At 38.6% G+C, this 27,651-nt stretch overlaps 2 protein-coding genes across 4 annotated transcripts; both read right to left on the bottom strand.

Moving 5' to 3' along the window:
* Positions 1-523: 523 nt before the first annotated feature.
* On the bottom strand, positions 524-4,938 carry LOC106983863 (cytochrome b-c1 complex subunit 7). The gene is made up of 4 exons (XM_015082024.3): positions 4,852-4,938; positions 2,622-2,693; positions 1,405-1,571; positions 524-733 (listed from the first exon to the last, which is right to left on the bottom strand). Exons 1-4 carry the CDS (start codon positions 4,868-4,870, stop codon positions 656-658), a joined length of 336 nt encoding a protein of 111 aa, XP_014937510.1. The 5' UTR covers positions 4,871-4,938; the 3' UTR covers positions 524-655.
* Positions 4,939-8,251: 3,313 nt separating this feature from the next.
* Positions 8,252-27,616, bottom strand: MTERF3 (mitochondrial transcription termination factor 3). Of its 3 annotated transcripts, none has more exons than XM_015082015.3 (8): positions 27,295-27,616; positions 24,551-24,899; positions 22,665-22,817; positions 17,616-17,805; positions 13,480-13,627; positions 13,027-13,098; positions 11,669-11,830; positions 8,252-8,543 (listed from the first exon to the last, which is right to left on the bottom strand). In XM_015082015.3, exons 2-8 carry the CDS (start codon positions 24,882-24,884, stop codon positions 8,349-8,351), a joined length of 1,254 nt encoding a protein of 417 aa, XP_014937501.1. In that variant the 5' UTR covers positions 24,885-24,899; positions 27,295-27,616; the 3' UTR covers positions 8,252-8,348. The 3 variants fall into 3 exon arrangements, with proteins under 3 accessions (XP_014937501.1, XP_014937502.1, XP_026919992.1); XM_015082016.3 differs by lacking the exon at positions 27,295-27,616 and adding an exon at positions 25,386-27,251; XM_027064191.2 differs by lacking the exons at positions 22,665-22,817; positions 24,551-24,899; positions 27,295-27,616 and adding an exon at positions 18,744-21,525.
* Positions 27,617-27,651: the final 35 nt, after the last annotated feature.

Raw genomic sequence — 27,651 nt, 5'->3', positions numbered from 1 at the left:
CCTGATAGGGAAGCACCTTGACACAAAAATCTTTACTAATCTCATATAGTCCTTCACTAAACCACGTCCCAATACTAGCATCTGTCAACATCCTCAACCATTTCTCTGTGATCTGTGATACTGTACCAATAACAGAACTCAAATGGATTGCAAAATCAAATCATAAATCTTACAAAATATTAAGTATGTTAAAGGAAAACTGCTTTGCCATGACCAAATCCATGATCAAAGGAGGATCTAGGCAAATTGCTCTATACCATCCCTGCGAGTTAGGCCCTGAGGGGGCTTCTAAGTATACTGCTAATCTACAAAGGCAATACAAAGGTGACTATTCTACTTGGAAGAATGTTATATCCTTCAGTACATTAAGAAGTTATCCACTCAGTGAGGAAAACTGATTAAAGTAGCTTTTTTAAGCTCCAGGATGGAGTAAAATGCTAACTAAAAAGTATCTTAGAATTGTAACAGGGAAGTAAATTCAGTAGTTGCTCAGAATAGGGTTTAGAATTCAAACATCCCAACAATAATTACAATAGACATTTATTTAAAGTTAATACATTTGCAGCTCAAATAGTTCCAAATTGTATATTTTGGGTTTACCCAATCTCTTAAAAATATCTGAGGGCAGCTGCAACCACAGATTTCAACTCCATGATTATTTCTTTGCCCATTCTTCTCTTTCTTTTCTTTCCCGAATAACTTCTTTCAGATATGGTTCAAGGTAGAATTTATCCTAAAGAATGAATAAAAGAAAAATATTATATGCCAATATCACACACTGATATATCCCTAACACTCAACAGGTCTTCGACAAAAGAAATCCATCAAAATTAATTTTTATTTCTAACTTAAAAAATATATATATTGAAGCAGGCTAAAACGGTCTGCTTTTCTAACATGTAAAAGCCCACAAAGATACTGTAATAAGTTGCTTTGATAGGTTATGAGAGGAAAGTCTGCCAGAGAAGAAGAGATGAGAGTACAAGCCTTTGCCTAGTTTCAATGCAGTTCAAGAGGAGGGTTTACTTCGGAGTCCTTCCTGGGAGCTAGAGGGCCACTCCATGGGCTGATCACATGCATATCACCAATTTTTTCATCTGAGCAGAAAGCAGAGTGCAGAGGGAGAACAATGGGCTGGAAGAGACACGATCTGGATTCCAGCCCTGGATCTCTACATTAGAGACTTGCTTAGTGATTTGGGAACAGTCATGTCACCTCTAAGTCTCAAAGTGTTTATCTCTAAAATGGAGCTAACATTTGCCCTACTAACCTCACTGGACTGCCATGAGGATATTTCTTTGACATAACCTTAAGAACCCTAACTGTACAAATGAATGTGTTTCTCTGTTTCTAATGCTCAATCCTTGGAGGCCAACATTGTCAGATACAGAAAAGCTGTGCTACCTCCTCATATTTTGTCCACTGCTCTTTAGGCAAGATCTGGTGCCTCATGGTCAGGTCCAGTGCTCTCTTAATGCGAAACATCCTGTCATTATAAAGGTTCTCAGGAAGCCTTCTTATGGCCTCTTTCACATCATCATTCTCATATATTGTATCATCTCGCATTAGTCCTATGATAAAAAACAAGAGAGTCAGATTGAACACACATCTCAAAAATCAGACATTTAAAAAAAAAAACGGGTAAATATGTTTATGACTTATAACTTAAGACTCAGGTGAAATATGTATGTATTTCATACATAATAATGGGTTATTTCTTAAACATACTATAGAAACAAAATAAGAGCCTTTTAAAATACACTGCCACAAAACTCATATTTCCTCTGAAACAATTTTAAAAATATTTAAAATATCTACTTTATTTTTAAACACACATCAATAAACCACATGTCTATTTTCTTATACTTTACATCTGAGATCAAGGTATTAAAGAATTTTAAGATGACAGTGTACTAAAGAACCAGTAACATTTTATTTTTTTATTTTTTTATTTTTTAACGTTTATTTATTTTTGAGACAGAGAGAGACAGAGCATGAACAGGGGAGGGGCAGAGAGAGGGAGACACAGAATCTGAAACAGGCTCCAGGCTCTGAGCTGTCAGCACAGAGCCCGACGTGGGGCTCGAACTCACGGACCGTGAGATCATGACCTGAGCTGAAGTCGGACACTTAACCGACCGAGCCACCCAGGCGCCCCAAGAACCAGTAACATTTAATGACACTTCCATCAAGCTTCAATTAATAAAAAGATGAAGTTCATGGCAAATTATAAAATTTTTAAAAAGTTTAGGTATCAGATGATTGTAAAAATGCCAGACAATTTTAACATTTGAAAAATCTCTTACTTTCGAAGTTCCTATAACTTAAATTTTCAAATGCTAAGTGGAGGAGTTGGGAGAGGGAGTGTATAAGGAAAATGTACTGTTACCATATTTCAAGAACATAATTTATTTCCATCTCAAACATCTAAGATGATTCTATTACTCTCTTCTCAAAATAATAAAAAGGATAGACTTAACAATAAAATGTGGCCTAATTTTAAAATTCTCTAATGTACACAGGTACAGTTAAACTGTTTTTGGGAATCTTAACTCTTGCAAAAGCACTACTCTCAGATAAAGCAAAGCAAGAAAACCGAAGAAGAAAACTCAGATACTCACCCAGTTTATTGAACCCTGCAGCATTGTAATACCATTTTCGAATACCCTCCAGCCACCGACTTGATGCTGCAACTGATATTGTCACACTGTTAGTTGCTATGATTCACTTATTATACTATATGAACATGTAGACAGGCAAGCAACCAGTACTTTTATTACCTTGTTAGAGAATGCAAACATTGGGAGGAATTTCCTTTTAAAATCGCATATCCTATATAGATAAAAACTGCTTATTGTATCTATGAGCAAAAGTGATCACAGGTTAAAAAAAGGTGGGCAGCAAGTCATGGGAAAAAGGGTAAACTCAAGTATCTGATGTACAAAAGATCTATATAGAGATACTTATTACCACTCCAGCCTCTCCATGTCAAGTGTCCCATCCTTTCATGTACCTGTTACCATCAGAACTGAAGGGGTAGGATGTGGGAATGGTACTTGGAACTCCTCCACCTTTTGTAGATTCAGAAATTACAGGAAGGAAGTGTAAACTTTTCAAAGGAGTTGGAGTTATATGAAAAGAAGATAAGACTTCAGGATAGGCTGGCAGGTCTCAATGACCCTCTTCCTCCAAAATCTTTATTCCACATTACCTTTACTTCACTTGGCTACCCTCTCTCTCTCTCTATCTATATATCTATATCTATATCTCCCGAATATATATATATATATATATATATTTCTGGGAGGATTTTGATACCATTAGCCTGTCATTTAATATAGATTATGGTAGAAGCAGCCCACTTTCCTCCTCCCAAGTAGCTAATTTTCCAACAAGGAAATGGATGAGAAGAAATAGGTAGTGTTAAAGCCTAGCAGGACTGAGCCTGATGGGATAACCCAGTAGAGGCTAAGGGCAACATGATAGTGCCTGACGTATTCGTAGAAGAGAGGTGGTAAGAAGGGGAGGAAGAGCATGTTTAAATTTTCTTTTAAAGTTTTGTCTGGGGCTAGCCCCTCACTAAGGGATGAAAGCAAACTTCCCTTTTATTTCAATCCCTCCTTATTATATCCCTCCTTAGTATATCACAGATTACACAACTTTGGTTAAGTCTCCTTGAAAATTAAGCACCATGTATAAAATTGCTTCTAGAAAAACAAGTGCCAAAGAGTCAACAATCTACAAACATACTTGTAGAGGACAAATTATCTGTAAACATATTTACCATTCATGGTGGTAATGATTAACATCCATTGAACACTTGCATGCTAGGCACTATCCTATCTGCTTTACCCACATTAGCTCCGTTTATTTACAACACACCTGTAGGTCTATCTAGTTCTCAAACACAGGATAGAGTGGAGTGCTTTCTACGTTTGTCAAACTATGAAACAATGAGTTCTTAAATGTCTCCCCGCCACCAAAAAGTTCAGTGTCATTTAAATTAATGGATTTTTCGGGCAACCTGATGTTTCCTAACAGCTTCGACCACTGCTGGGGGCGAGGAGAAAGGGATCAATAGTTTTTAAAAGCTACTCCAATGTATACCTCCAGAGGGCACAGACTGGCAAAAAATAGTGCTGGGGAGGGAAAATCCTACTTGGTCCTCACGATCTGTTTTAAATACTCTGGTAATTTCTGTATTCTATTCCATTAGGTATGTTTGCGCCAGTGCCTACAGTAAATACAAATTTATCCAAACCTACAGATCGAGCTGCCGTCCCAAATAAGCCAAGGTTAATCTGAAGTTTGGCTGTAACCTTAGCTCAGCTGCCCCTAATTTCCGTTTGAGAAGCGTGAGGTTGGGAACCGAGTTTGCAGACCTATTTCCTCCGGCCACTCTGCCTTGGTTACCTGATCTGCAGAAAAGGGAAACTAGTACTAATCTCTCACGTCTCACTGGCAGGAGAATTTATCACACATGATAGGGCTTGACTCACGGCAAGCACTTGGTTCATTCTGGTTGAAAATCCTGCACTAATTATCTCTTTGTGCCCTTGAACTTTTTTAAGGTCGAGCGGAAGGAACTGCCGAGCACGGGCAGCTGGAATGGCAGGGCTGTGGAGCCACCGCGGGCACCTTCACCAGCAGCAGATCCACCTCCCGACCCTCCAGGTGAGCCCGGGGACAGCAAGGGGATGAGGGAAAAGGTGTCCTTTAGGCTAGAGCGGAGCCGCCACCTTCTCATCGCCGCACACCTGGCCCCTTAGAGCAGAGGAAGTGGAGCAAATTGCTGCAAGAATAAAAGGTTGAGTGTGGCGATGCCTGGCAAGGTGGTCGCCAATAACTTACCCGCAGGCCGGCTCGCCATTTTGACCCGATACTGGAGCGTTGCCTGCTGGGTAAGTCCTTCAGGACGCGCTGGACACAATGCGCAGGCGCCACCTGTCGCGTCACCAGGCGAGGAAGGACGCCCGCGCAGGCGCAGTTTTGGCGCCGACTTAGGGCGCTTGCTGGCGGCGCTCTTCCCTTTGGGTCAGGCCGCTGTAGTAAGCCTGGCGTTTTGCGCACCCTGTTCCATTAAACATTTCATGTGACCTAGTGGGAAGAACGTTAGGCAAGGAATAAGGACACTGGGGCTTTAGCCTGGATTCTATAATGGACAAGCTGTGAGAATTTACGGAGTATTAACTGAGCCCTTTGTACATAGTAATGCGCTAAGCCTTTTACCTGCATATTCTCATTTTCTTTCATTTAGTTGTAAATCTAAGGTAGGTACTGTCATTATCCCCATTGTAGAGAGGAAACTGAGGTTCAGAAAAGTTGGATAAATTGTCCAAGACCACAGAGCTAGAAAGATTCCAGATCATCTTCTGGTATCAGAGTATCTAGGTAAAACTTTGGGACTCCTTAACTCTAGGACCATGTACTTAACTACACTACTAATCCAGGCACCCTAACCTTCTCTGGACTTCCGTTTCTCCAGTTTAAGATCTACACCAAGCCATTTTAGTGGAAGGGAAGGTTAGATAAGAACAACAACAACAAAAATTGATGCTAAAACTAAGAGATATAGCAGAGTTTGTGTACAATTTTAAGATAGAAATATACTCTTAAGATCTCAGCCCCAACATGTTAAGTCTAAGGGATTAAAATCTTGGGACAGAAAGCAATTAGAATTAGTGTGACTGATTCAGTTACTAGTGAACCTCTAGCAGCATTACTGTCATGGTCAGCTTGAACTGCTGTAACAAAACACCAGAGACTGGATAGCTTAAAAAACAAAAGTATTTCTCACAGTTTTGAAGGCTAGAAGCCCAAGATCAAGGTGGCAGCACAGTTTCAGTTGAATGGTCTTCCTGTGGGTGGTGCAGGACTGCAGTCTCACTGTGTCCTCACATGGCAGAGAGAAAGCAAGCTCTTTTGTGCCTATATTATAAGGGCATTAAATCCCATTATGAAGGCCCCACCCATATTACTTCATCTAAACTTAATTATCTTCCAAAAGCTCTATCTCCAAATGCCATCACCTTGGGAGTTAGGGTTTCAACACATGAATTCTGGAGAGACAATTCAATCCATAGCAAGTACCCACAAATATCTACTTTTGTTTTCTTCAGGCTTAAGCTGAGAACTGGAACCATATAGAAAGCCATCTCATTGTAAATTCAAAAGGTTAGATTTAATGGTCTTGGTCACATTCCAGTCCTAAAATTTTACTGCCTTCCCCTTTTTTCTTTTGTGCCACCAGATTCTCAACACTACTCAGTCCTTATGCAGCACTAAAAACTGACGAGGGCTGCTCCCGGACTACACTAGCCAAAGTGAAGTCTGAAAGATGTGAAGAAATGCAATACATTCTACACTGGCACATTACTTTACCAGTGCTCTACTAAACTCTTTTTCCTTCCTCATTACCCTGAAGTGTCAGCTTGCTGGTTATAGGGTGAAGGCAGTAAGAGAAGGAAGACCTTGTCAAGAGGTCAGATATCCAAGACTGTTGCAAAATCCAGCTCCTAAAGGTATTGAGCCTAGAGATCCTGGATGTTTGCTGGCAGTCATTAATATTGATTCAAAAAATATGTTTGATTTCCTCCAGGCACATGGGTAGGATTGCACTTCTCTACTCCCTTAAAGGTAGGCATGGCCATGTGACACTTTGGCCAAGAAAAATGTGAGAAGTTTTTAAGAACAATTCACATTCCTTTCCCCTTTCATGGATTGGGCTATAGTTAAGACACAGTGGAGGTTCCATCAACTTCTATTGCTAAAGATGATATGGAGCACAGCTCTTTTGGTCCCTAGCTGGACATGTAGGAGACAAATTTTGCTGTGGTTCTAAACCATTTAAGGCTTTAGGACTATTCATGGGAGCCTATTCTGACTGATATGAGTGGTTTTTTAATAAGGGCAAAATGAGGTTCTGAGCCATAGACCAGTTGTTGTTTAGCTGAACCTTCTTGTTTTCTTTGTATTGATCTCATTCATTAGAGAATTCCATGAAGGCATATATCTATGCCACACTCACCACTGCATTTTATGAACTCAAAAATCTGTTGGGCAAATGAATAAAATACCTAACAGGAAGGCTACTATACTTAACCCTGATCAATTACAAATCTAGTTGCTCATGAGGTTGCGGGACATACATACAGCACATCACAGAACCCTGGAGCACAACAAACTACCCCCAAAGTTAGTGGTTTAAAACACTTTATTATTTCTTCAAATTTTGAATTCAGCTGGGTAGTTCTGCTCCATGTGGTATCTGCTGAGGTGAAATATCGGAGATAGCTTCATCCCTCTAACATGTGGTGCTCTGTTGGCATGGCTGGAACAGCTGAGGTTTGGCCAGGCACGTCTTTCTCTCCACAGCCTTTCTCTAATAGGGTCACCCGACCTCCTTCCATAGTGGCTCAGGGTTCCAAGAGGACAAGCCCCAATGTGCAAATACTTGTCTAGCTTCTGCTTGAGAATGCCTCAGGGACCAAATCTCATTGGCCCAGGGTCAGTGTGGAAGGGGACAAGGAGTGCAAATACCAGGGTGGTTCACTGGGAACCACCAGTGTTACCTAGCCTGTGATCCCAAAGCAGATAGCTAAAGTCACAACACCTTGTTTTTTACAAATAAGAACTAGACCCAGAGGTTAAATTATTGGCCCAGGATTACATGTCTAAATGACAAATGGGGGAAAAAAGTATCCGCTCATGCTGTAAATCTTTGCATACTGGCAAGAAGTCAAAGGTTTGTTATAGCCTTTTACTATGTTTCATTGCCTTCCACTTCCCTTCAAACTACTTTCCGCTCCTTTTTCCTTTCCTGATTCTCAGTAGCCAATTGTGGGCAACTTTGAATATCTATGCTCAGGAAGATAACAGTGCAGCTAATCCAAAATAGAATGTGTCTTGTAGCATTATCTAAATGAATAATAGATATTAGGTGAATAATAATATAGCATGCTCCAGAAACGCATTATATTTCAAAGAAAATAAAGATGTCTTGTGACAAAACCACTTTAAAAGACCCGTAAACATCAGAGGAAAACCTCTGTTCTCATCTTCACCAGAATGACAATGTGCCAGCCTATAGTAAAGTGACTCTCTCTCTCGAAGCTTGCTGTATTTTAAGTTCTGTCCTCCCTGAGAAGGAAGAAAATGGTTGAGTTAAAGAAAAATTATGTCACTAGGAACTTGTAAGAAAGATGTACTGTAAGTGTAACCAAATTCACAATATCAAGAAATTGCGCCAGTATCAATTGAGGGCTGGGCATTTATTTAAAACTAAATATATATCATCCATTCATATACATGTTCATTTTACATTATTACATCTTAACATTCATCACACACTAGAGAGTTTTTAAGAATTTTTCAAAGTCCTGTACTGAGGCTTTGGCAATCTCTTCACAAAATATTTCATCAGGCAGAGACACTAATTTGTCCAAAGAAATGTAGTTAAGTTTTGTTGGATCATACTGTGCTCTTCCTAAATAGGTAAGAAACAAATGTCTTTCCTTGATTTTAAACAACCTTGTATTAAATACCTATAAAAGAAAAAAAAAAAGGTTAAAAAAAACATTGTGCACTGAAAGATGAACTATTAAAAATGTCTATTTCACTAAAAATTAAAAAATTTTTAATGTTTATCTTATTTTTAAGAGAGAGGCAGAGCATGAACAGGGGAGAGGCAGAGAGAGGAGACACAGAATCAGAAGCAGGCCCCAGGCTCTGAGCTGTCAGCACAGAGCCCGACATGGGGCTCGAACCCACAAACCATGAGATCATGACCTGAGCTGAAGTCGGATGCTTAACCGACTGAGCCACCCAGGCGCCCCTTCACTAAAAACTTTAATTAGGCTAACAACTATAAAGTACTGACTACATACTCAATCACTATGATAAATGCCACAGGGTTTAAACCATATAGCTTCTGCTAAGAAATTATGATTAAAAAGGGACTCAAAACTAATAAACAGAACAACTATAAAGTAATTAAGGGCTATATTGTAGGCAAAGAACATTGACTAATCCAGATAGAGGACATGTTGTTAAAACAGCAAATCCTCAGGCCTTGCCCTAAAAGTACTTAATCAGAAACTTTGAATGGGGTTCACAGGTTCTCCAGGTGAGTCTGATGACTGCCAAGTTTGAGAACCGAGGTTAGAAATCAAGGTCAATGGTACCAAAAAATTTGTAAGATTTCACAATCTGTGAAGCTTCCTTATTATTCTTGTAAAATTCCTGCTTGCTCCCTCTCTCTGATTAGCATCAGAATGAAATGAACCTGGCCTCTAGGAGAGCAACTTGGGAAAGCATGTCTTACCCATCTTGGGTTAAAACTCCTAAGAAGTAGCATAAGTGGCAGCAACTTTAAAAGGGAATCAGAAATAGACCAACCAGAACTGTTTTTTTCCAGAGAAAATTTGCTTCACACCACTGGTTTTAAAGCACCAGCCAAAACTTTAAGGTCTGTATCAGTTCCCTCACAGCCCTGTCAGTTAATGTATTTTTCCATTATTATTATTTTTTTTAAACAATATTAGCCAGACCCCTAGGACTCTGAGAATCCCAAGAAGGAAGTCACAGTTTTATAACTGGGCTTCCCAGAAGTTAGGGGTCAGCATGCCTAAAAGTCTGTGTTTTTAAATAAGTGATTCTGATGCATCTGGTCAAGTTTATAGTTTCCTCAGAAAGCTTCTGTCCATCTTTGAGACCCCACTCATTCTATTGACAGTGTCAGTTCTTAGAGTGATAGCATATCCTAGTTAAGAGGATGGGTTTTTAAACTCGACTGCCAGAGTTGTAATCTTGGCTCTGTCCCTTGTTACCTAAGTAGCCTTTGGACAATTCTTTTATGCTTACTTTCTCCACTTGTAAAATGGGGATAACAGTACACATCTCATATGGTTGCTGTGAGGGCTAAATGAATCAATACAAGTAAAACAGTAAAGACAGAGCTGGCATACAGTGAGCACTTAGTAGCTATCATTATTTCTATGATTTTCCTACTTCTTCTAAATTAAATTAATAGCTCTACAAGATATCTGGTTAAGACTCTAACATTATGTAAATTAATTACATTTTAGAAGCTTGTCTTCCACGCTAGATTACAAATTCCACAAGACTACAGACCGTGTCTGATTGATTTTTGTATCCCCAAATCAGATTATTTTATCATGCTCTATCACTGAATTATTTAACCACTCAGGGGAAAACTAATTGTCATTGCTTTTTAGTTGAAGATCACTTACTTTATAATTGTTCCAATGAGCCAAATTTGTAACACCACTGCAGGCTTCTGACACTTTTAATAATGAATAGATACGCATTTGATGAAACAGAAAAATTCTCTATTAAAGGCCCATTCATAGTGAAGTATGATAGGTAAATAAACATTGCTATTTGTGAAGGAATTGTACCAAATGCAATCTAGTTCTGAACTGTATTAAAGTCATGTTTCTTTTGCCTATCTTTGTATCAAGAACATATATAGCAAATAGGGTACGGGGATCACTTTAATGAAATTCAATCATTCATTTGTTCAGCAAATATTTATCTAGTGCCTACTAAATGTCCTGGTTTAGTTCCAGGCACTGGGAATCCAGTAGTATATAAATCAGACAGGATCTCTACTTTCAAAAAGTTAACATTCTTGTGAACAAGCAGATAATGTCACTTACTAAAGACCAGGAAGTCTGATTAGATTAGAAAATAAAAATACAGCTTTGGCACAATGGCAAACTAGAACTGTTTTATGCTTTGGGAGGTGATCATTACAATATGGCTTAGCTAGTGGATTTAGATAGATTGTGAAATAAAAGTATACATAGGGGCACCTGGGTGGCGCAGTCGGTTAAGCGTCCGACTTCAGCCACGTCACGATCTCGCGGTCCGTGAGTTCGAGCCCCGCGTCAGGCTCTGGGCTGATGGCTCAGAGCCTGGAGCCTGGTTCCGATTCTGTGTCTCCCTCTCTCTCTGCCCCTCCCCCGTTCATGCTCTGTCTCTCTCTGTCCCAAAAATAAATGAACGTTGAAAAAAAAAAAAAAAGTATACATAGAATTGAAAGGACCTTTAAGGGAAGTAATCTATTTCAGATTTAAATGGAGAAAAACACAATAGGGAATACCTTAGATTCCAACAGGCAGAATGACCAATATACAAAAACTATAGGGAAATAGATTCATCATTTGTGTCTCCTCTGGAGATGTCCATGTGTGTTCCAGAAGTTGTAAACATTTTTTTTTTTAACATTCATTTATTTTGGGGGGGGGGGGAGGGGCAGAGAGAGGGAGACACAGAATCCGAAGCAAGCTCCACACTATGAGTGCAGAGCCTGATGAGAGGCTCAAACCCATGAACCATGAGATCATGACCTGAGCTGAAATCAGGAGTTGGCCACTTAACCGACTGAGCCACCCAGGTGCCCCAGACATTGTTAACTTTTCACAAGTGATCCCTCAACTTTGTTTGCTAGATGTGTTCTTGATTAAAAAAATGGGCAAAAGAAATATGATCTTACTACAATGGTCAGTCTCAGAAGCAGACTATATTTGGTCTGATTCCTTTCCAAATAGCAAGTCATTTTTGCAGTGGAACAGCACTATGCACACAGACAGCAGTTCTGGATGAAGGGCAAGGACAGCTCTTCGAGTTGTTGTGCGCTTGTTACCTGTGGGAACCTGACAATGAGGTGGTGGGGAATGCTCATCACATTGTGCACATAGTCGAAAATCTCTGTAAGTTTCCTTTTATTTGCAGTTAACATCTTTGGGACTTGGGTGATCATATGTTGAATTTCATTATGTTTAAAACCTAGTTCAAGACGATAAACCTAAAAGAAAGTAGAGTTGCTATGAATCATGAATGGAAATAGTTGTTTTGGTAATAGGCCAGAGGATACCCGGATTCCTTCACAATTTGAAATGAGGACCTTAGAATCTGGAGATGGCTATGCCAATGCCCTCAAGGGTTCATAACTTCCTGCTTCTGGGGTCACCTGAATTTCAAGCCCCTCTCCTGAGGACGAACTGCTCATGCAATGGTGATCATCATGAAGATCATAACTATGGTGTAACTGTCATAGCTATGAAATAGAATACTGGTTGGATGTGGAAGGCCTGGTCAGGCTATCTGGATGGGCCCTATATCACAGACCAGCTGTTAAGATTTTCAAAGTGTTTTTTGAGCCTCTGCTCCCAAACACACTCATATACATGTTATCTGGAAAACCTACATCTCAAAATTCCAGACAGAGATGATAAAACTAAATACCCAAATGTAGGTTATTGTACGCACTTATAGTATCCTGTGCTCCCCCACCAATTGACTGCTCTTATTACTCTGTTTGCTATGCCCCCACTAGACTATAAGCTCCATGTGAGCAGGGACTATCTCCCCTAGCACAGTGCACAGGCAGGTGCTCAATAAAAGTTTCCTCAACAACTGGACATGAAACACTTTTAGCACCTCAGAAAAATAGGCCTTATATCATAATTTCAAATACTACTATAGCTTTGCTTACTTGTCAGCTGCCTTTGGCTTTATACTATCCTCTTGAAGGAAGGACAGTAAAGAGTGTCTGGTATGTTCTGTGATAGAACTGGCAATTGGCACAGTTCTAAGAAGAGCAATGTGCTGGCTACTAGTTTCTTCACAGAAGTCTTTTGGATCCAGCCTCCAAAACTCATCCCCCACCGAGATGACATAAACCTGGGCAACAGATGCCCTCAAGTCTCACACTGGGCAACAGATGCAGTTTCCAGGCATCAGCCAGGTACCTAATTCATTACTCCAGGGTTACGTTTCAATGTCTACAAGGGGATTCACTCCCATAACACCTGGTAAACATGTGAACATGTTATTAACTAAAATAAACTGCTTGCTAGATACTTATTGTATCATTTCCTATATCCATCTTTTTAGAAATAACTTCTTTCACAATCTAGTTTTCTTTTAAAATGACAGTACAAAATCTATCCTCTTCTTAAGCAACAAAGCTGATTTCTGAAAAGCTTAAAGTCATCCTACCTTCATGTTTTCTTTCACAGGTTCCAGACTTCCAGTTAGTAGCCTTGGGAGACGAACTATCAGATCTCTAGTCTATAGTTGTAAAACAATCTATTATTACTATGTATGTATATTTAACTAGTTTGGAAAAACAAGGCATTACTAGGAACTAGGAAGGAACACAAAACTAATTTTAAAATATGACCCATTAAGAAAAATGCTAGGAAGCCTGATAACACATAAACTTAATACTGTTTGAGGAGAAAACAAACACTGAAACCAAACTTAAGGCACCACCTTGATGGAATATTATAAAATGATATGGCTATATATTTAACATAGCAGGGTAATTCATTCTGGTACAAAAATACCAGGCATTTATAGAAATCATATGGGCTAGGTATCTGTTAGAAACGTGAGAGATTTAAGTTACTAAATGAAGCTGACACGGAAGTATACAAATTCTCCCCTTACCTTCTTCACGCTAAGTTCAAGTTCTTTCTGAAAAAATCCCAATCTGTTATCCAATCTTTCCACTGAAAAACTCAGCAAAAATGGTGCATTTCTGACCATCTGTGCAATATGTGCCTTACTGAAATTTTTTGACTGTAGATAAGCCACTCTAGAGAAACAAACAAAAAACACACGTACACATGATCAACATTTACTAATGTCATGCTACTTCCCAAAGTAACAAACCAAAAAAGGAATAAGTAAAAACATTCTATAGTAATGGCCCAAATATGGTTAAAGCAAAACAAGCATCCATCCAACTCTAGAATGGTTCCCATTTATACTTAGAAACCAAATAATTCTGAAATCTACTAACAGACTGATTCTCTTTTCAGTTAATCTGACTTATTTTATTACTTGATAGAAGAAAATCAAATAGTTTCTGTTTAAGAACAGAAAATCCATAAATTAAGAAACTAAGAGATTCCAAACTCTTTTTGTAAAGACCCTCAAGCATGGCTAAAATCGGGAGTTGTTTCAGTTAGTCAATTTCCTGAGTATTTATTTTCATAAATAATTTTTACCATGGTTTCCATTGTGCATTTTGTTAACAACTGAGAAATTCCTGTTCAGTTTCTGGGAACAAAAGTAAGGTAGTAAAATATAGAAAATATGACTATGAAATAACATTATTGATTTTAAAAACTTATAAGCACAGTAAGAAGCAGTTTTATTAAATGCCTAAAATATAGGGGGGCATGTTTAATTCTCACCAGAAAAAACAAAAAACAAAAAACATGTGAACCAGGTAAGTTTTCCACATTGCATTTGAAGAAACACAGATTCAGAGAAGTTAAATACCTTCTTTAGACCACAAACTGATTAATGACCAAGCTGAGATTTGAACCTGGGCATGCCTACATTGAATGCCACCATATGGCATGGTATATTCTATACCATATGCCACCAGAGCTTATATTTTAAAGTGACTACTACTCCTTTAAAGGACTCCTTAGAGTTCATGAGAAAAAAGACCAATAAATTTAAGTATATAAATATTTTAAATGCAAGGCAAAAAACAACAACAACAAAACCACCATCGACAAAGTCAAATGACAAATATTTACAATATGTCATAGAGAAACAACTACTTTTATTAAAATATAGAAGAATGCTTACAAAAGACAGAAAAAGTCCTAATTTTAAAATGGCAAAGGACGTATGTGATTTATGAAAAAGGAAATGTAAATGGAAATTTAGCATACGAAAAGATACTCCAAACATTTCTGGAACAACACTGAGGCAGTTTTTATGTACAAAATGAACTGAAACCATAAAGTTAGATGTCACAGTATTAGTGAGGGTACTAGAGAAACTGGCGCTTCCGTAAGATGTTGGTGGAAGTGTAAACTGGAAAACAACCTGACAAAGGACCACCTGTCAATACCTATTAAAATTATAAATGCACATACCCTTTGACCTAGCAACTCCCTTCTAGAAATCTGTCGTACAGTTATATACCACTATGTGTGAAATGATACATATGATAACGAGAGTCACTGCAGCCTTGTGATTACTAGTAGAGATTGGAAACAACCGCCATGTTTATCATAAGGGACTAGATGATCCTCAGTATGAACTATACTAGCATTAAAAAGATAGGAAGTGCCAATACAAAACTATCTCTAACATATAGTTAAGGTAAGAAAGTGGGGTGCAGAATAGTATGCATAAAAATGCTGTCAATTGTATGTATGGAGATTCATGTATATTTGTACACACAGATCTACACATATGCTTGCATACGATAAAACATTCTTAACATGTTGAACACAAAATTGGTAATAGTAGCTGCCTCCACAGATAGGTCTCAGAAGGTTGATGAGGGATAGGAAATAAGTGGGTGGAAAGCAGAGTTACTTCCATGCCCCCCCCCCATTTTTTTTTGGTCATAGCAAAAATCAGTATCTGACTAAAACATTATCAAAACCTTTGTCTACATGGTGATAATTTTTCTAATAAAAAATTAAGATATAAGGCCCAGCCAAAATTTTTTTTAAATGATTTAAATGCAGATTATTCACTTGAAAATTCTTATGAAGAATCAAATAACTTTTTTATACATTTGAAATTTTCCACATTCAAAAGACAGAAAGTATATGAAACCAATGCTATTACAGAAATCCTAGAAAATAAGACTGCTGTACATACCAGAGACAAAAGCTAGTAAGTTCAATTAAATAAAGATTATCTTATTCTCGACTCTTACAGCAGAAGCTTATTTGTTGTCGTATGTGGATAAACTACCTATTAAAAAATTCCAAGTAATTAAAACAAATGCTCCAGAGTTTTGAGTCAGCTAGGTTTAGGGATCATTAGACCATGCTGTCTACGGGAGAATATCCCTTAGTTGTTAGGAGCATGCATGATCTACAGCAAGTAACGTCCGCTTCTTTTAAACTTAGGTTTCCTTCACAGAATTAGGAGTGGGGAGACAACATGGTGCAGTAGCCAGCACTCTGCAGTTAGACTAAGTGGGCCTGAATCCCAGCTCTGCCACTTATACTACCTGTGTAATCTTGGGCAAATCATTAAACCTCTCTGTGCCTCCTCTGTAAAATGGGGTTATTAGTAATATGGTGCAATAGTTAATGGTACTGAAATAGTGTTGTATAGTGATGGATGGTAGCTACACTTGAGGGGAGCACAGCATAACAGACAGCCTTATACAGACTTGTTGAGTTACTCTGTTGTACACCTGGAACTAACGTAGCATTGTGCATCAACTATACTTCAATTAAAAAAAATAATATCAGTGCAGTAGGCAGCATCTGAAATGGCTCCCAATCCCCACCTCCTAGTATACACACTTCTTTTGAATACATCTTGAGCAATAGGGCAAACTGGTGTTGGAATGGGGAGAGATCAGTGTTCCAGAATCAGAAGCAGAGCTGGATACATCAGACTGCGTTTCCTTCGTTCTCTCCCCTGTATTCTAATAGCCTACTTATATTATACCAGACTGTAAGTCCCATGAAGAGAGAGTGTGCATGTCTATCTTTTGTGGTTCAAGTCTAGCTAGGTGCCTTACATATCTACCCGCTCAAATTGTTCAATGTAAGGAATCCAGTTTTTTGTTTAGATTTTTCCTACTCCAGAGACAAGACACTGGACTCTGAAGCTTCAAGGAACTGCACAGTTCTCTGAAATGCATCAGTGTAAGAATAATCTGGAGGTGAAGACTAGAGGCGGACCAGTTAGGAGACTACTGCAGTAATCTTCATGTGAAATGATGGGGACCCGAGGTAACCTTCACAGTGAAGATTAAGAGAAATGTGTTGACTGATTTGAGAGAGATAAAAATGGAATTCATAGGTGATTTATTAGATGTGGATACTAAAAGAAGAAAAGTCAAAGTCAATACCAATATTTCTAATTTGGGCAACAAGGTGAGCAGTGCTTTATCTGGGAATACAGGGAAGAACTGATTCTTGGGTGAGAAGTGGGGATGAGGATAAATTCAAAACATGAATTTAGGGACAGGGGCTCTGTCTTGTTCTCTGTGGTGTTCCCAATGCCTAGCAGGATTCTTATCTCACAGATCAATACTGTCTCATTTCACTGTATTGATTCTCACAGATTTTTCTTTGAATGTTGAATGAAGTACAAAGATGTTTATAGAAGTGCTTTTTAAAGAAGAAAAAAAAGAACAACCAAAATAGCAAATTTACGGAAATGATTAAGCGAATTATACAATAATGTGCCAAGAGGATGCCAAGTGTCTACCATCAAAAATTGGCCAGAAAAATAAAAAAAAAAAAAACACAAAAAAGTTCAGGCTTTCATAATTTAAGTGCACTCTCAGAAAATTCAGCCATCTGCTAATGGATTAAAAATTTTTTTTATTCTGGTCTCCAAAGAGATACAGTTAAGTATTGACTCAGCAATAAGCTGAACACATAAAAGTATGAAGTTGAATAGTAAACTGTCTTACTTAATCTTGATCAAAGAAAATCTATAACAACAACAAAATAACATTCATGTTCATTATCAGTCAATCCTTATGCAGCTGAGACTTAAAAATAACTTACATATACATTTCCTTCATAACCATAACCACTTCTTGGGTTATGTGAAAATCATTTTAACAGCCCTACCTGGTCTTAAGATTTTCAAGGTCTTCAGAGAAAATAGCATAGTTTTTAGTCAGGTATGTTCCCAGTTGGTTATCCTCTATACCCAAATCTTTAAGAAACACGAGTATTTCCTTAATGTCTTTTTCAAAATCCAGTCTCAAAAGGAGGTTGGCTGCATCTGGATGTTTTTCTATCTTTGAGAGATCCACTCCTATAATAAATTGCAAATACTGTTTGAGGAAAACAGTTTAGGTAGGTCATTAAACTTCATACACAAAAACACAAAAAATTACTGATGAAGACCAACAACCTGTCCAAAGGAGAACTGAGATAGGCCAATAGCAATTTCTAAATCTATTTAAACTAATCTGGTTGCAGAAATAAAAATAAATTAAAATGAAATATAGTACTTATTTCAAAGTCATCTATAGAGGAAAACAGTGCATTTGGGGCTAAATTTCTACCCAAAACAAATTTACCAAGTCATACTGACCTAGCTAGGATCATCACCTTTATCTATGCTTTCTTGAATATTGTTTGAAGGATGCTTATCAATCCCTGGTGATCTCCACAGTAACTGCTTAACTGGTAATTCTGCAGTGTAACAAACCCTATAAATGATTGTTACTTTCTTCGAAGTTTGTCATTTTCTTAGTTATAATCATTATTTTAAAAATATACTTATGATGGGGCATTTGGGTGGCTCAGCTGGTTAAGTGTCCAAATCTTTAATTTTTTTGTAACATTCATTTATTTTTGAGAGACACAGACAGAGAACAAGCAGGGGAGGGACAGAGAGAGAGGGAGACACAGAATTTGAGGCAGGTTCCAGGCTCTGAGCTGTCAGCACAGAGCCTGATGCGGGGCTTGAGCCCACGAGCCATGAGATGTTGACCTAAGTCAAAGTCAGACACCTAACCTACTGAGCCACCCAGGTGTCCCTAGTGTCCAACTCTTGATTTTGGCCTGGGTCATGATCTCTAGGTTCATGAGTTCACACCCCGCATCAGGTTTTACACTGGCAGCATGGTGCCTGCTTAGGATCCTGTCTCTCCCTCTCTCTCTCTCAAAATAAATAAATAAACTTAAAAATATATATATACTTATGATCCCCTCCAGAGGGGAAATAAAAATAACCTGATGTCTTACTCATTGTAATCTCCAGGTCTTCAGCATAAAGACAAGTACCTTGAAGGAGCTCAAGAAATATCTGTGTGAGAACAGGTGAGCGTATACAGCCCTCAAATATGCAACACAGCAGGAAGTATACAACCCATAACCCTCACATATCCTTATAATCTTAGGTAGTCTAAGAAAATGAGACAAGGGACAGGAGAAAGGAAGAAGGAGAAAGCAAGTTGTTATTTTAAAGTATTCTCTGGTTATGGATATAATTAGATGTCAACATTAATTAGGCAGGAAATCAAAGTAACCTGTAATTCAAAATTCTCATTAAAACTGAGTGTTTTATTCTCTCATTTTTTCCTTTTATCTGGTTAAAAAAAAACATGAATAGGAAAGGCCTATTTCTTACCTTTAGAATAAACCTTTGAAGACAATGTAAAATTTCAAGGTTAGACTTAAATTTTATATTCTTAAAAATATTTCTTCAGGTTAAAAATACTCTAAAAACTGATTTCCAGAAGCAACTGTATAATCTTAAATATAAAAGCAAAGAAATAAAAACATTCTTTCTTTAATGGTATACACAACCAGAAAAATAAATTATTATATCCAAACATATTTGTAAACCCATATTTATTGATATTAAACAGGCATTGATATAAGATGATCATGAACAGAAAAACAGATTACACAAACACGCACACAGAACGAAAACCAGAAACAGATCCAGGATGAGCTAAATAAATAAAAAATTAGCATAAATAATGACATTTCAAATTAATGATGAAAAGATGGACAATTCATTAAAATATAATGGGATCACTAGCTATACATTTGAAAAGTAATTGTTTTCGTAACTACACTTATCATGGTGAACATGATATAATGTACAGAACTGTTGAATCACTATGTTGTATATCTGAACTACATAACGTATGTCAATTATACTTAAATTTAAAAAGTTCCTTCTACATCTGATATAAAATTTCAGAAAGATTAAGAATCTAAATGTGTACTAACTCTACAACTACTAGAAGAACACAGAGTTTAAAAATATTAAGCTTGACTACATAAAAATATAAAACCCTTGTACGGTTTTCTGTAATAAATTGCAGAGAAAAAGGTGGGGAAAGCTATTAACAAATTGGTGATAGGGTTACCTTTGGAAAGTGGAAATGGATATGCAGAGAAGGTGAGAGTTCTTTCTCTTATGATACTTGCATTATTAACAACTAGATGTGATTATTTTATAATTTAAAAATAACATTAGTAGAAAAATAAATTAAAATTGTTAGATGAAAAGATAAGACAGATACTAGTTCTAAAAATCTGTGATAAATGTGGGAAGAGGTGCTTTAAAAACAACATAAAGGGTTCAGACTTCAAATTTAATTTAATATTACAGCTGACATGTGCTGAAGTGCCTTGCTCAGCGTGAGCCGTCACACCCTGACTGTGCTGAAACAGAAATCCTGAAAAGCTGCTTTTTAACAGCAATAGGAGAGCAGAATCTCATCGGGAGAGCACGCTGCTGTCAGCACAAATCACTTGGGCTTACTCAAGATTTCATTAACTTGAAAAAATAATCACTGAATGCGTACTATGGACCAGGCACTCCTGTTAGGCTCTGGGGATATAAAAAATGAATAATACACGACGCTAACATCTAAGTGACCACAGTCTAAGTTGGTTTTATCTGTTCAGTAACTAAAAATATTACCACTGTATTCAGTTATGGTTATACATATTTAGTGTATCCACCAAGGTCTGGCAGGATTGCCCTAGAAAGTGCAAACAAAAAGAACTTTAATGAAGAGACTGTACAGTGTGGTGTCACAGAGTTGAGGGAACCGACAAGGGCACCCCTAGTGCTAACGAGACAGGCAACAAAAAGTATTACCCAAACCCACAGGGAGCTGCAAGCTATTGAGAAAGGGCTGCTCAGTTGGAGCTGTTGTCATGGAGCGAGGCAGTTATAGGACCCAAAGCTGGGAGGGAACAGGGAAGACAGTACTCCCACCTGCCCTCCCTCTCCTCCTGCAAGTGCCTCCCACTGGCTGAAGCTGCCCAGAAACCAGCTGGCAAAGGAGCTCTAGTGCACAGAGGTTAGCCTCCTAGGATACAGACAGAATGGACAGAGAAAGGCAGAAAATAGATCTGAGAAGCAGAGAGGCACCAGGACACTAGGGTCCTTAAAAATACTGCTTGACCATGTAATCATGGGTCCTCTGTTCTGTCATTTAAATTACTTCCAAGATGTGCTGTCCACAAATCAACATACAGATGAACAGCTGAAACATATTCTAAAACTGTTAAGTATGCTGTAAATTATTTAAAGGCAGGGCCACGTCTTCTTTTTATCTTGTGTTACCCATAGTACTTCTCATAAGGTTGGAGGAAGCTGTTCCAAAAGGAAGGGGGCTGACTCTTCTGTTTGCAGTAGATGTCATCTTTCTCTCCCCTTTGACCCCACGAAACACTTTATTCATATGTCTTCTGTGGCACTTACCACTTTACCTTTCATCCTTGTAGGCTGGTTATTCTTATAGATGTATATTTAGATGCTTCTAAAGACTTGAAGCTTAGTGAGAACAAAGGCCATTCCCTGTACATTTGGGTCACTTGCATAGGAACAGGTAAGTAAGCAACTGTAATACTGTTATTAGCACAAGAAAGGCAGTAAGCTGCGGGTGATAGGAACGCCCAGCGAGCGGAGGGTCCCTGAAGACATTTTAGAAGTTACTTGAACTTGAATTAAGTTTTCCAGTTGTCAGAGCTGGCCAACCAAAAGGATGGAAGGGGCAAGCAGTGAGCAGGGGCCAGACCGACAGAGCTCTGATATCTTGGGAAGGCTTTGAAGGACTTCAAGTAGCTCACTGATGTAGTCAGATCTGCATTTTAGAAAGAGAACTGATATTAGGGGTCATCAGGGTAATGGTGCTGATAAGACGAATATCAAGTTAGAAAACTCCTCATTTTCCAGTGAAAAATAAGGATCTAAACTATAGAAGCGACTGGAGAATGAGAGTAGCACATGGATTTGACAGAGAATCCCTCACCTACCCTGCTCCTCTCAATCCCCTAGGAGAAAGGTTTGTCATATGGGAAAACGAAGCCTGAGAAGTGCCAGACCCAGAGATAATGAGAAAAGCAGAAGGCTGAAATAAGATGCTGGACTGAAAATGAGAGGACCAAGTAAAAAAGCCTGTGGTGGGGTCCCTTGGCTGCCTTCAACTCTCCAGGCCCAAGTATGTCCTCCCAACCAACAAGCTGAAATACTCTGGAGTAGGCCTAGAGACAAACCATCGAAATTAGGGGGCAGTGGGCTTCAGGAGGAAGGCTGTTGGGGGGGGGGGGTAATGGAAGTAATTCCTCACCTGATAGGGTTTACTGTAGGAAAAACTGTCCTGAGAGGCTATTGGAAGGTGTGGGAAAATCTGGCTCTAGAAATAAAGAAAACGAATCAAAGGAAAAACAAGAATTATCATTAACTATGGAAAAATGAAAAGCTGTACAGGAAGGAAAACAATCCCAGGACAGCAAGCAATATTGATAGTCATAATGTTAATTGATGACTGATGATTCATCTAAAATTTGTTACCATAAACATACTGGGCAAACTGAGTAGGGGAAAGGTATGTGTGTACATACAAGAGATCAACTAACGTCTAAAGCTGATGAACCAAGAAATAACAGTATAAACAATTATATAAACAAAGGTTAACTGTAAACAGAGCCGTAAAAGTTGAGTGGATACCTCTGGGGAAAGGCATGAAGGTCAGGAAGGATGAAGCAGAGAATATGGGTTTTCACTAGAGGGCTTTTCACACTATTTGACTTTTGTTCATCTTGATAAAGATTAAGAATGCTGATTTGAACAAAGTAAGGCAAAATAACACAAATGAAGACTACACCAAGAAGTACTTGTAGGTTATTCAGACTTACCTAGAAGCACTAATTTCTGCAGAGTCTCAGAATGATCCACATAGTCTCGAAGTGTGAATGTATCTGGGGGCAATGGAGGGTCTGCAATAATCTGAATGGCCTCCTCCTCGGAAACTGGCTGCAACGGAGACAATGGAGGCAAATCGTCCAGTGCTTTGAAGCCAGCCATGTAGAAAGAAAGAAGCAGTTAGCTATCCAGTCTGTACAGCTAAAGCTAAACCCCTTCTTTTTAAATCTTGGAACCATTTCAGAATTAAAGATCTGAGTTCAAATATTTTCCACCTTCAGAGAGGTAAGGTTAAGACTATTTATAGAGAAATCAACTGCTGTTCCTCCAAGATAAGAAATCTGTTGATAAGTTTCTATTCATAAAGAGGTCCTATACAAAATTCCTTTCCTTTGTTTTACTTTTAATCAACAGGTAAGAATGCTAAAGATCAACTGACCTTCAAGTATATTTTGAGATAGATTCTACCATAGCTTGTTAAACTGGACCAAAATACAACATATTCTACCAGCCTGATTTGTATGAGTTAAAATCATTATCTCCTGAAATATCTTTTTTTTAAATGTTTATTTATTTATTTTGAGAGAGAGCAAGAGGGGGAAAGAAAGAAAGAAAGAGAGAGGGGGAGAGAAAGAAAGAGAGAGAGAGAGAGAGAGAGAGAGAGAGAGAGCGAATCCCAAGCAGACTCTACACTGTCAGTGCAGAACCCAACACGGGGCTCGATCTCATGAACCATGAGATCATAACCTGAGCCGAAATCAAGAGTCAGATGCCTAACCAACTGAGCCACCCAGGTGCCCCCTGAAATGTCTTTTGATGCAATCCCCTTTCCTCCAAGTTATTCTCAAGTATGTTGGTTAAGCGTCTGACTTCAGCTTAGGTCATGACCTCATGGCTCGTGAATTCGAGTCCTGTGTTGGGCTCTGTGCCAACAGACAGCTCAGAGCCTGGAGCCTGCTTCGGATTCTGTGTCTCCTCTCTCTGCCTTTCCCCTGCTCATGCTCTGTCTCTCAAAAATAAATAAACATTAAAAAAAAATTTAAAGGACTTCTGTGACTGTTTCTATCACCTGTAGTCCTTCCCTAAGGACATGACCCTCTCTGGTATAGTCTTGATTCTGATATTTTCTTTAAACCAAACAAGGTATGGAAGACACTGGGAACTGTCACCAACCTTAAGCTAAAGAATCAAGACTGTGATTTTTTTGTTCTATTTTTTGCTTCATAACACTACCCTTTCTTATTTCGTATAGCCAGTCTTTCCTCCCTGCCCTCCTCAACCCAGCTATCTTTCTTTCATATTCTGCTTAACCTAATATTACCTCATTGTGGTGAAATATTCCTTTTACAGAAATATTCCTAAAATAGAAAACATAGAAGGGAGAGGACTGACTAAAAAAATGACACAACGGTGCTTTCAGGGGTGTCCCATTTGTGCTCTTTTTGGTTTGTTGATTATGGGAGCTGTTATATAACTAAATGTGTATGTCAAAATTCGTAAAACTGTATATTCAAAAGCAATGAATTTTACTTGGATAAAATTATATCCTAATCAGGCATATAAAATTAGGATAAATTATTCCCTAATAAACCTAATTACCACCTGAAAATTTTTTTATAAAGATTCTAAATAATAAAGTTTTTAGAAAGCAACTGTTATACATATAGCTAGCTATAATGATATATATACATATATATGTGTATATGTACACAAATTTATGAACTTGTTTTTTTAGTCAAAGATATAATAGAAATAAATGAACAGAACCAGCATTGTTCTTTTCCTTGTGTGTTGAAATGGGCTAACAGACTATAAACAGTTAACTTGTTCAAACTAACAAAGTGGGGCAAAGGGGACTTTTCTGGAAGTTCAGAATTACCTTCTAGAGACAGCTCAGAATCAAAGCTGGGTATCTTTTGTGTCTTCTGTGTCTGCTCATTGATGGAAGGAAGCAGAGCACTCTGGGCAGAACTAATCTCTTGCCTACTTGAGTTCGTAGACTGGGAACTATTCCACAAGGAGGAAGTCCTATAAGTCTTAAATCCCCACGGGAGAAAGCAATTGTCAGAGGACATCTGTGGCTGAGCAGAAAAGCCATGCGACAATGTTTTTCCTCGTCTCTGAAACTGTTTTCCGAGGTGTGTAGCTGTAATGAAGCTACTCAACTTAACTGAATTGAACCATCTGGGTATCTGTTGGGCTGACAAAGCCATCTTTCTTAAAGTAGGCTACAAAGGAAATATATAACAGTCAAAAGAGAGAAACTTACTTTACTTAAATGTTTAAAACAGTATTCAAACAACAAAATGATAAACTGGAGAATCTTTTTTCTAACTAAAAGATGTTTAATAAATCTAGATGATTAGTCAGATGTTTCCTAAGCACAAGAAAAGCCATAAGCAAAGCAGTCCCAGGTATAAACCAAAAGACAGGAACTTCTGAACTGGAAAAATAAAGATTGCTTTACAATTAAAAAAAAAAAATCATTGGTATAAGAAAAACACTTAAAACAAAAATCTGTAAATGTTTAAATTACAGCTGAACCCCATAATCTGTTTATTTAATATTTAGAGGAAATAAGGTGATTTTAAGTATTTTTGAAATCTGGTTTGAAAGACATTTAAGAAGCAGATTGTTAATCAAAACACTGTCTTATTCAAATGCATTTTATGTATGTACATTAGTCACAAAATAAAAAACAATAAAAAATCTACCTTGTCCTAAATGAATTATCAAAATATTATCACTGTTATCTAGAAGATTGTTTCTCGCTTTATTCTCAGGGCTGAACATTGTTAAGATAAAGCTGTTCCTCAAAAGGGAATTGAACAAAACCAGTTTTGTCAAATTTTGTTTTTGGTTATAGAAAAAGAAAAAGAAAAGCCTTGAAAAACAAAAGGTCAAAACTAGCAAGCAAAATGAAGTGACAGAAATACATATGCAACCAGCAATGAATACATGAATATTTTTACTGAAAAAACAGTGGTTTTTAAAAAAGATTTTTATAAGGAAATTATGAAGAAATCTTGTCTACATCCAGCTTCATTAGAAGAGTAGACTTGCTGCATATAATTTTATGTTAAATAAGATAATCCACATAAAACACAGCCTGGAGTCCAGCATATGGAAAATGCTCAACAAATGTTAGCCATTATCACTGTTATTGATTACACATCCAAACAGAAATGAATTCTGAATTAATTGCAGCATACAATTTCTTGTTTTTCTACATATTGGAATTCAGCTTGTTTTATGATCTGAATTAGAGCAGATATTGAAGGTCTAACCTCCTTCTGGAGATTTGTAGTTTAGGGAAATTTCCTGAAAGAGATTTACAAATGTCAAAGTCTGTCATTCTGAAATGATTTTAGAAAGGAAATAAGTATGCACAAGAACCTTGCGGGATTGGTGCTTTTTGTTAAATTCTGGTAGGAAATGATCCTCCAAATCTGTCAAGTTTCCACTAAAACCTACAACATTGATTCTCTGCACAAAGTCATAAGGGAACTAAACTGGAAGCCAGAAGGCCTCGGTTGTGCTAGTTGACAAGACTATTTCTTGTGGTGCTGGGCAAATTGGCCCATGAAGGGGGTTCAATAACTATTCTTTAAATAACATTTTTTTAAAGGTTATAGGTACAGTAAGATGATTCTTAAAGTCCCTAGCAGCTCTAAAATGTTTTTTGACTTCTAAGTTTGTCGAAGCATTTCATACTACTTTGATTTCAAAGCACACTCCTTAAATCCCACATTCACTGTAAAGACTTTCCAGCCTCACATATCGCGCAGATGAGCTTTTGAATTCCATCCATATTCATTACAAGACCTTTTGCGTACAACTAATGTTTATCCCATTTGTATTTACAAGTGCACTAACCTCTCTTCCTCAACATTTCATTGCTGTAGATACCTTTTTAACAATTGATGAATTATTCGGTCATGGGAGCTGGGATGGGTCCCCTCTCTCGACCCACCCTCCCATTAGCCCAGAGTCTTGCACTGCTCCAATGTGTGTTGGATGGAAGTGAGTCAGTTCCAACTACGGCTAACTTATTTGTCTAGCTCGGTATTCAAAAGAGGGTAAGGCGCTTGCAGACGTGCATAAAATCCAGCGTACTGGTAACAGGAAATATAACACAACTTCAGTAAGATCAAAGAAAAAAGCCTTAAAGAATTCTGTAAAGTCCATTAAAATATCACACACTACTTCTTGCTCTAGTTCCTCGCTAGGAATAGTAATTGGGACTGAAGTACTGTTTTTCCAGGGTTCAAGATTTCTACCTCTGTAAGGCTAATTAGCGAAATTAGGAGGTGAAAAAGGGGTGAATGGGAGAAAGGCTTCGTTATAAGGGGCCTCTCCTAACAAGCCTCCATAGCGAACTTCCGCAGGAAGCCAGCTGACAAGCTAGGCTTCCTTCCGCAAAACACGCTAATAGACAAGCATGGTTGAGATTTCGCGTCGTCGACCAGGGAAAAAAACAAAACAAAACAAGACTAATTGCCCCCGATAGGGTCGCGGAGACCCGAGAGCCCTGAGGCCCCGGGTGCGGCTTGGACGTGGGCAGATCCGGACCCAAACCCCACCAGGAGCGCGCCCCTCGCGCTCCGGCGGCTCCCGCTTTACCTGTGGCGAGGCCCAAGCTCGCGGTTTATTTTGGGGTGGCCTCCAGGCTGGCCCGGCGGACCGTCCCGCAGTACCCCACGCCAGCTGGTCAGCCAGCCCCGCCACCCCTGCCGGCCACCGCCGCCGCGCACCCTCGCCCACGTGGACTGCGGCCGGAGTGGGCGAGACTATCTGCGAGGCTGCGCGGGGGGAGAGCGGGCGGCAAGCGGTGGGAAAAGAGCCGGCCAGGGGCCACAGCTTCTCTTCTCTCGCACGCCACTTCCCTTAGGCCTTGGCCACTGGGCATCTGAAATACCACGAGTCCGTAGAGATGCTTCTGCTGGAACGCCAGCGCGGGCACGGCCGGCGCCGCCCCCC

This window comes from Acinonyx jubatus, chromosome F2, assembly GCF_027475565.1.
Source record: "Acinonyx jubatus isolate Ajub_Pintada_27869175 chromosome F2, VMU_Ajub_asm_v1.0, whole genome shotgun sequence".
NCBI classification, from domain to species: domain Eukaryota; kingdom Metazoa; phylum Chordata; class Mammalia; order Carnivora; family Felidae; genus Acinonyx; species Acinonyx jubatus.
Note: the sequence above shows the minus strand (reverse complement) of the source record. Positions and strands in the feature narration are given on the sequence as shown.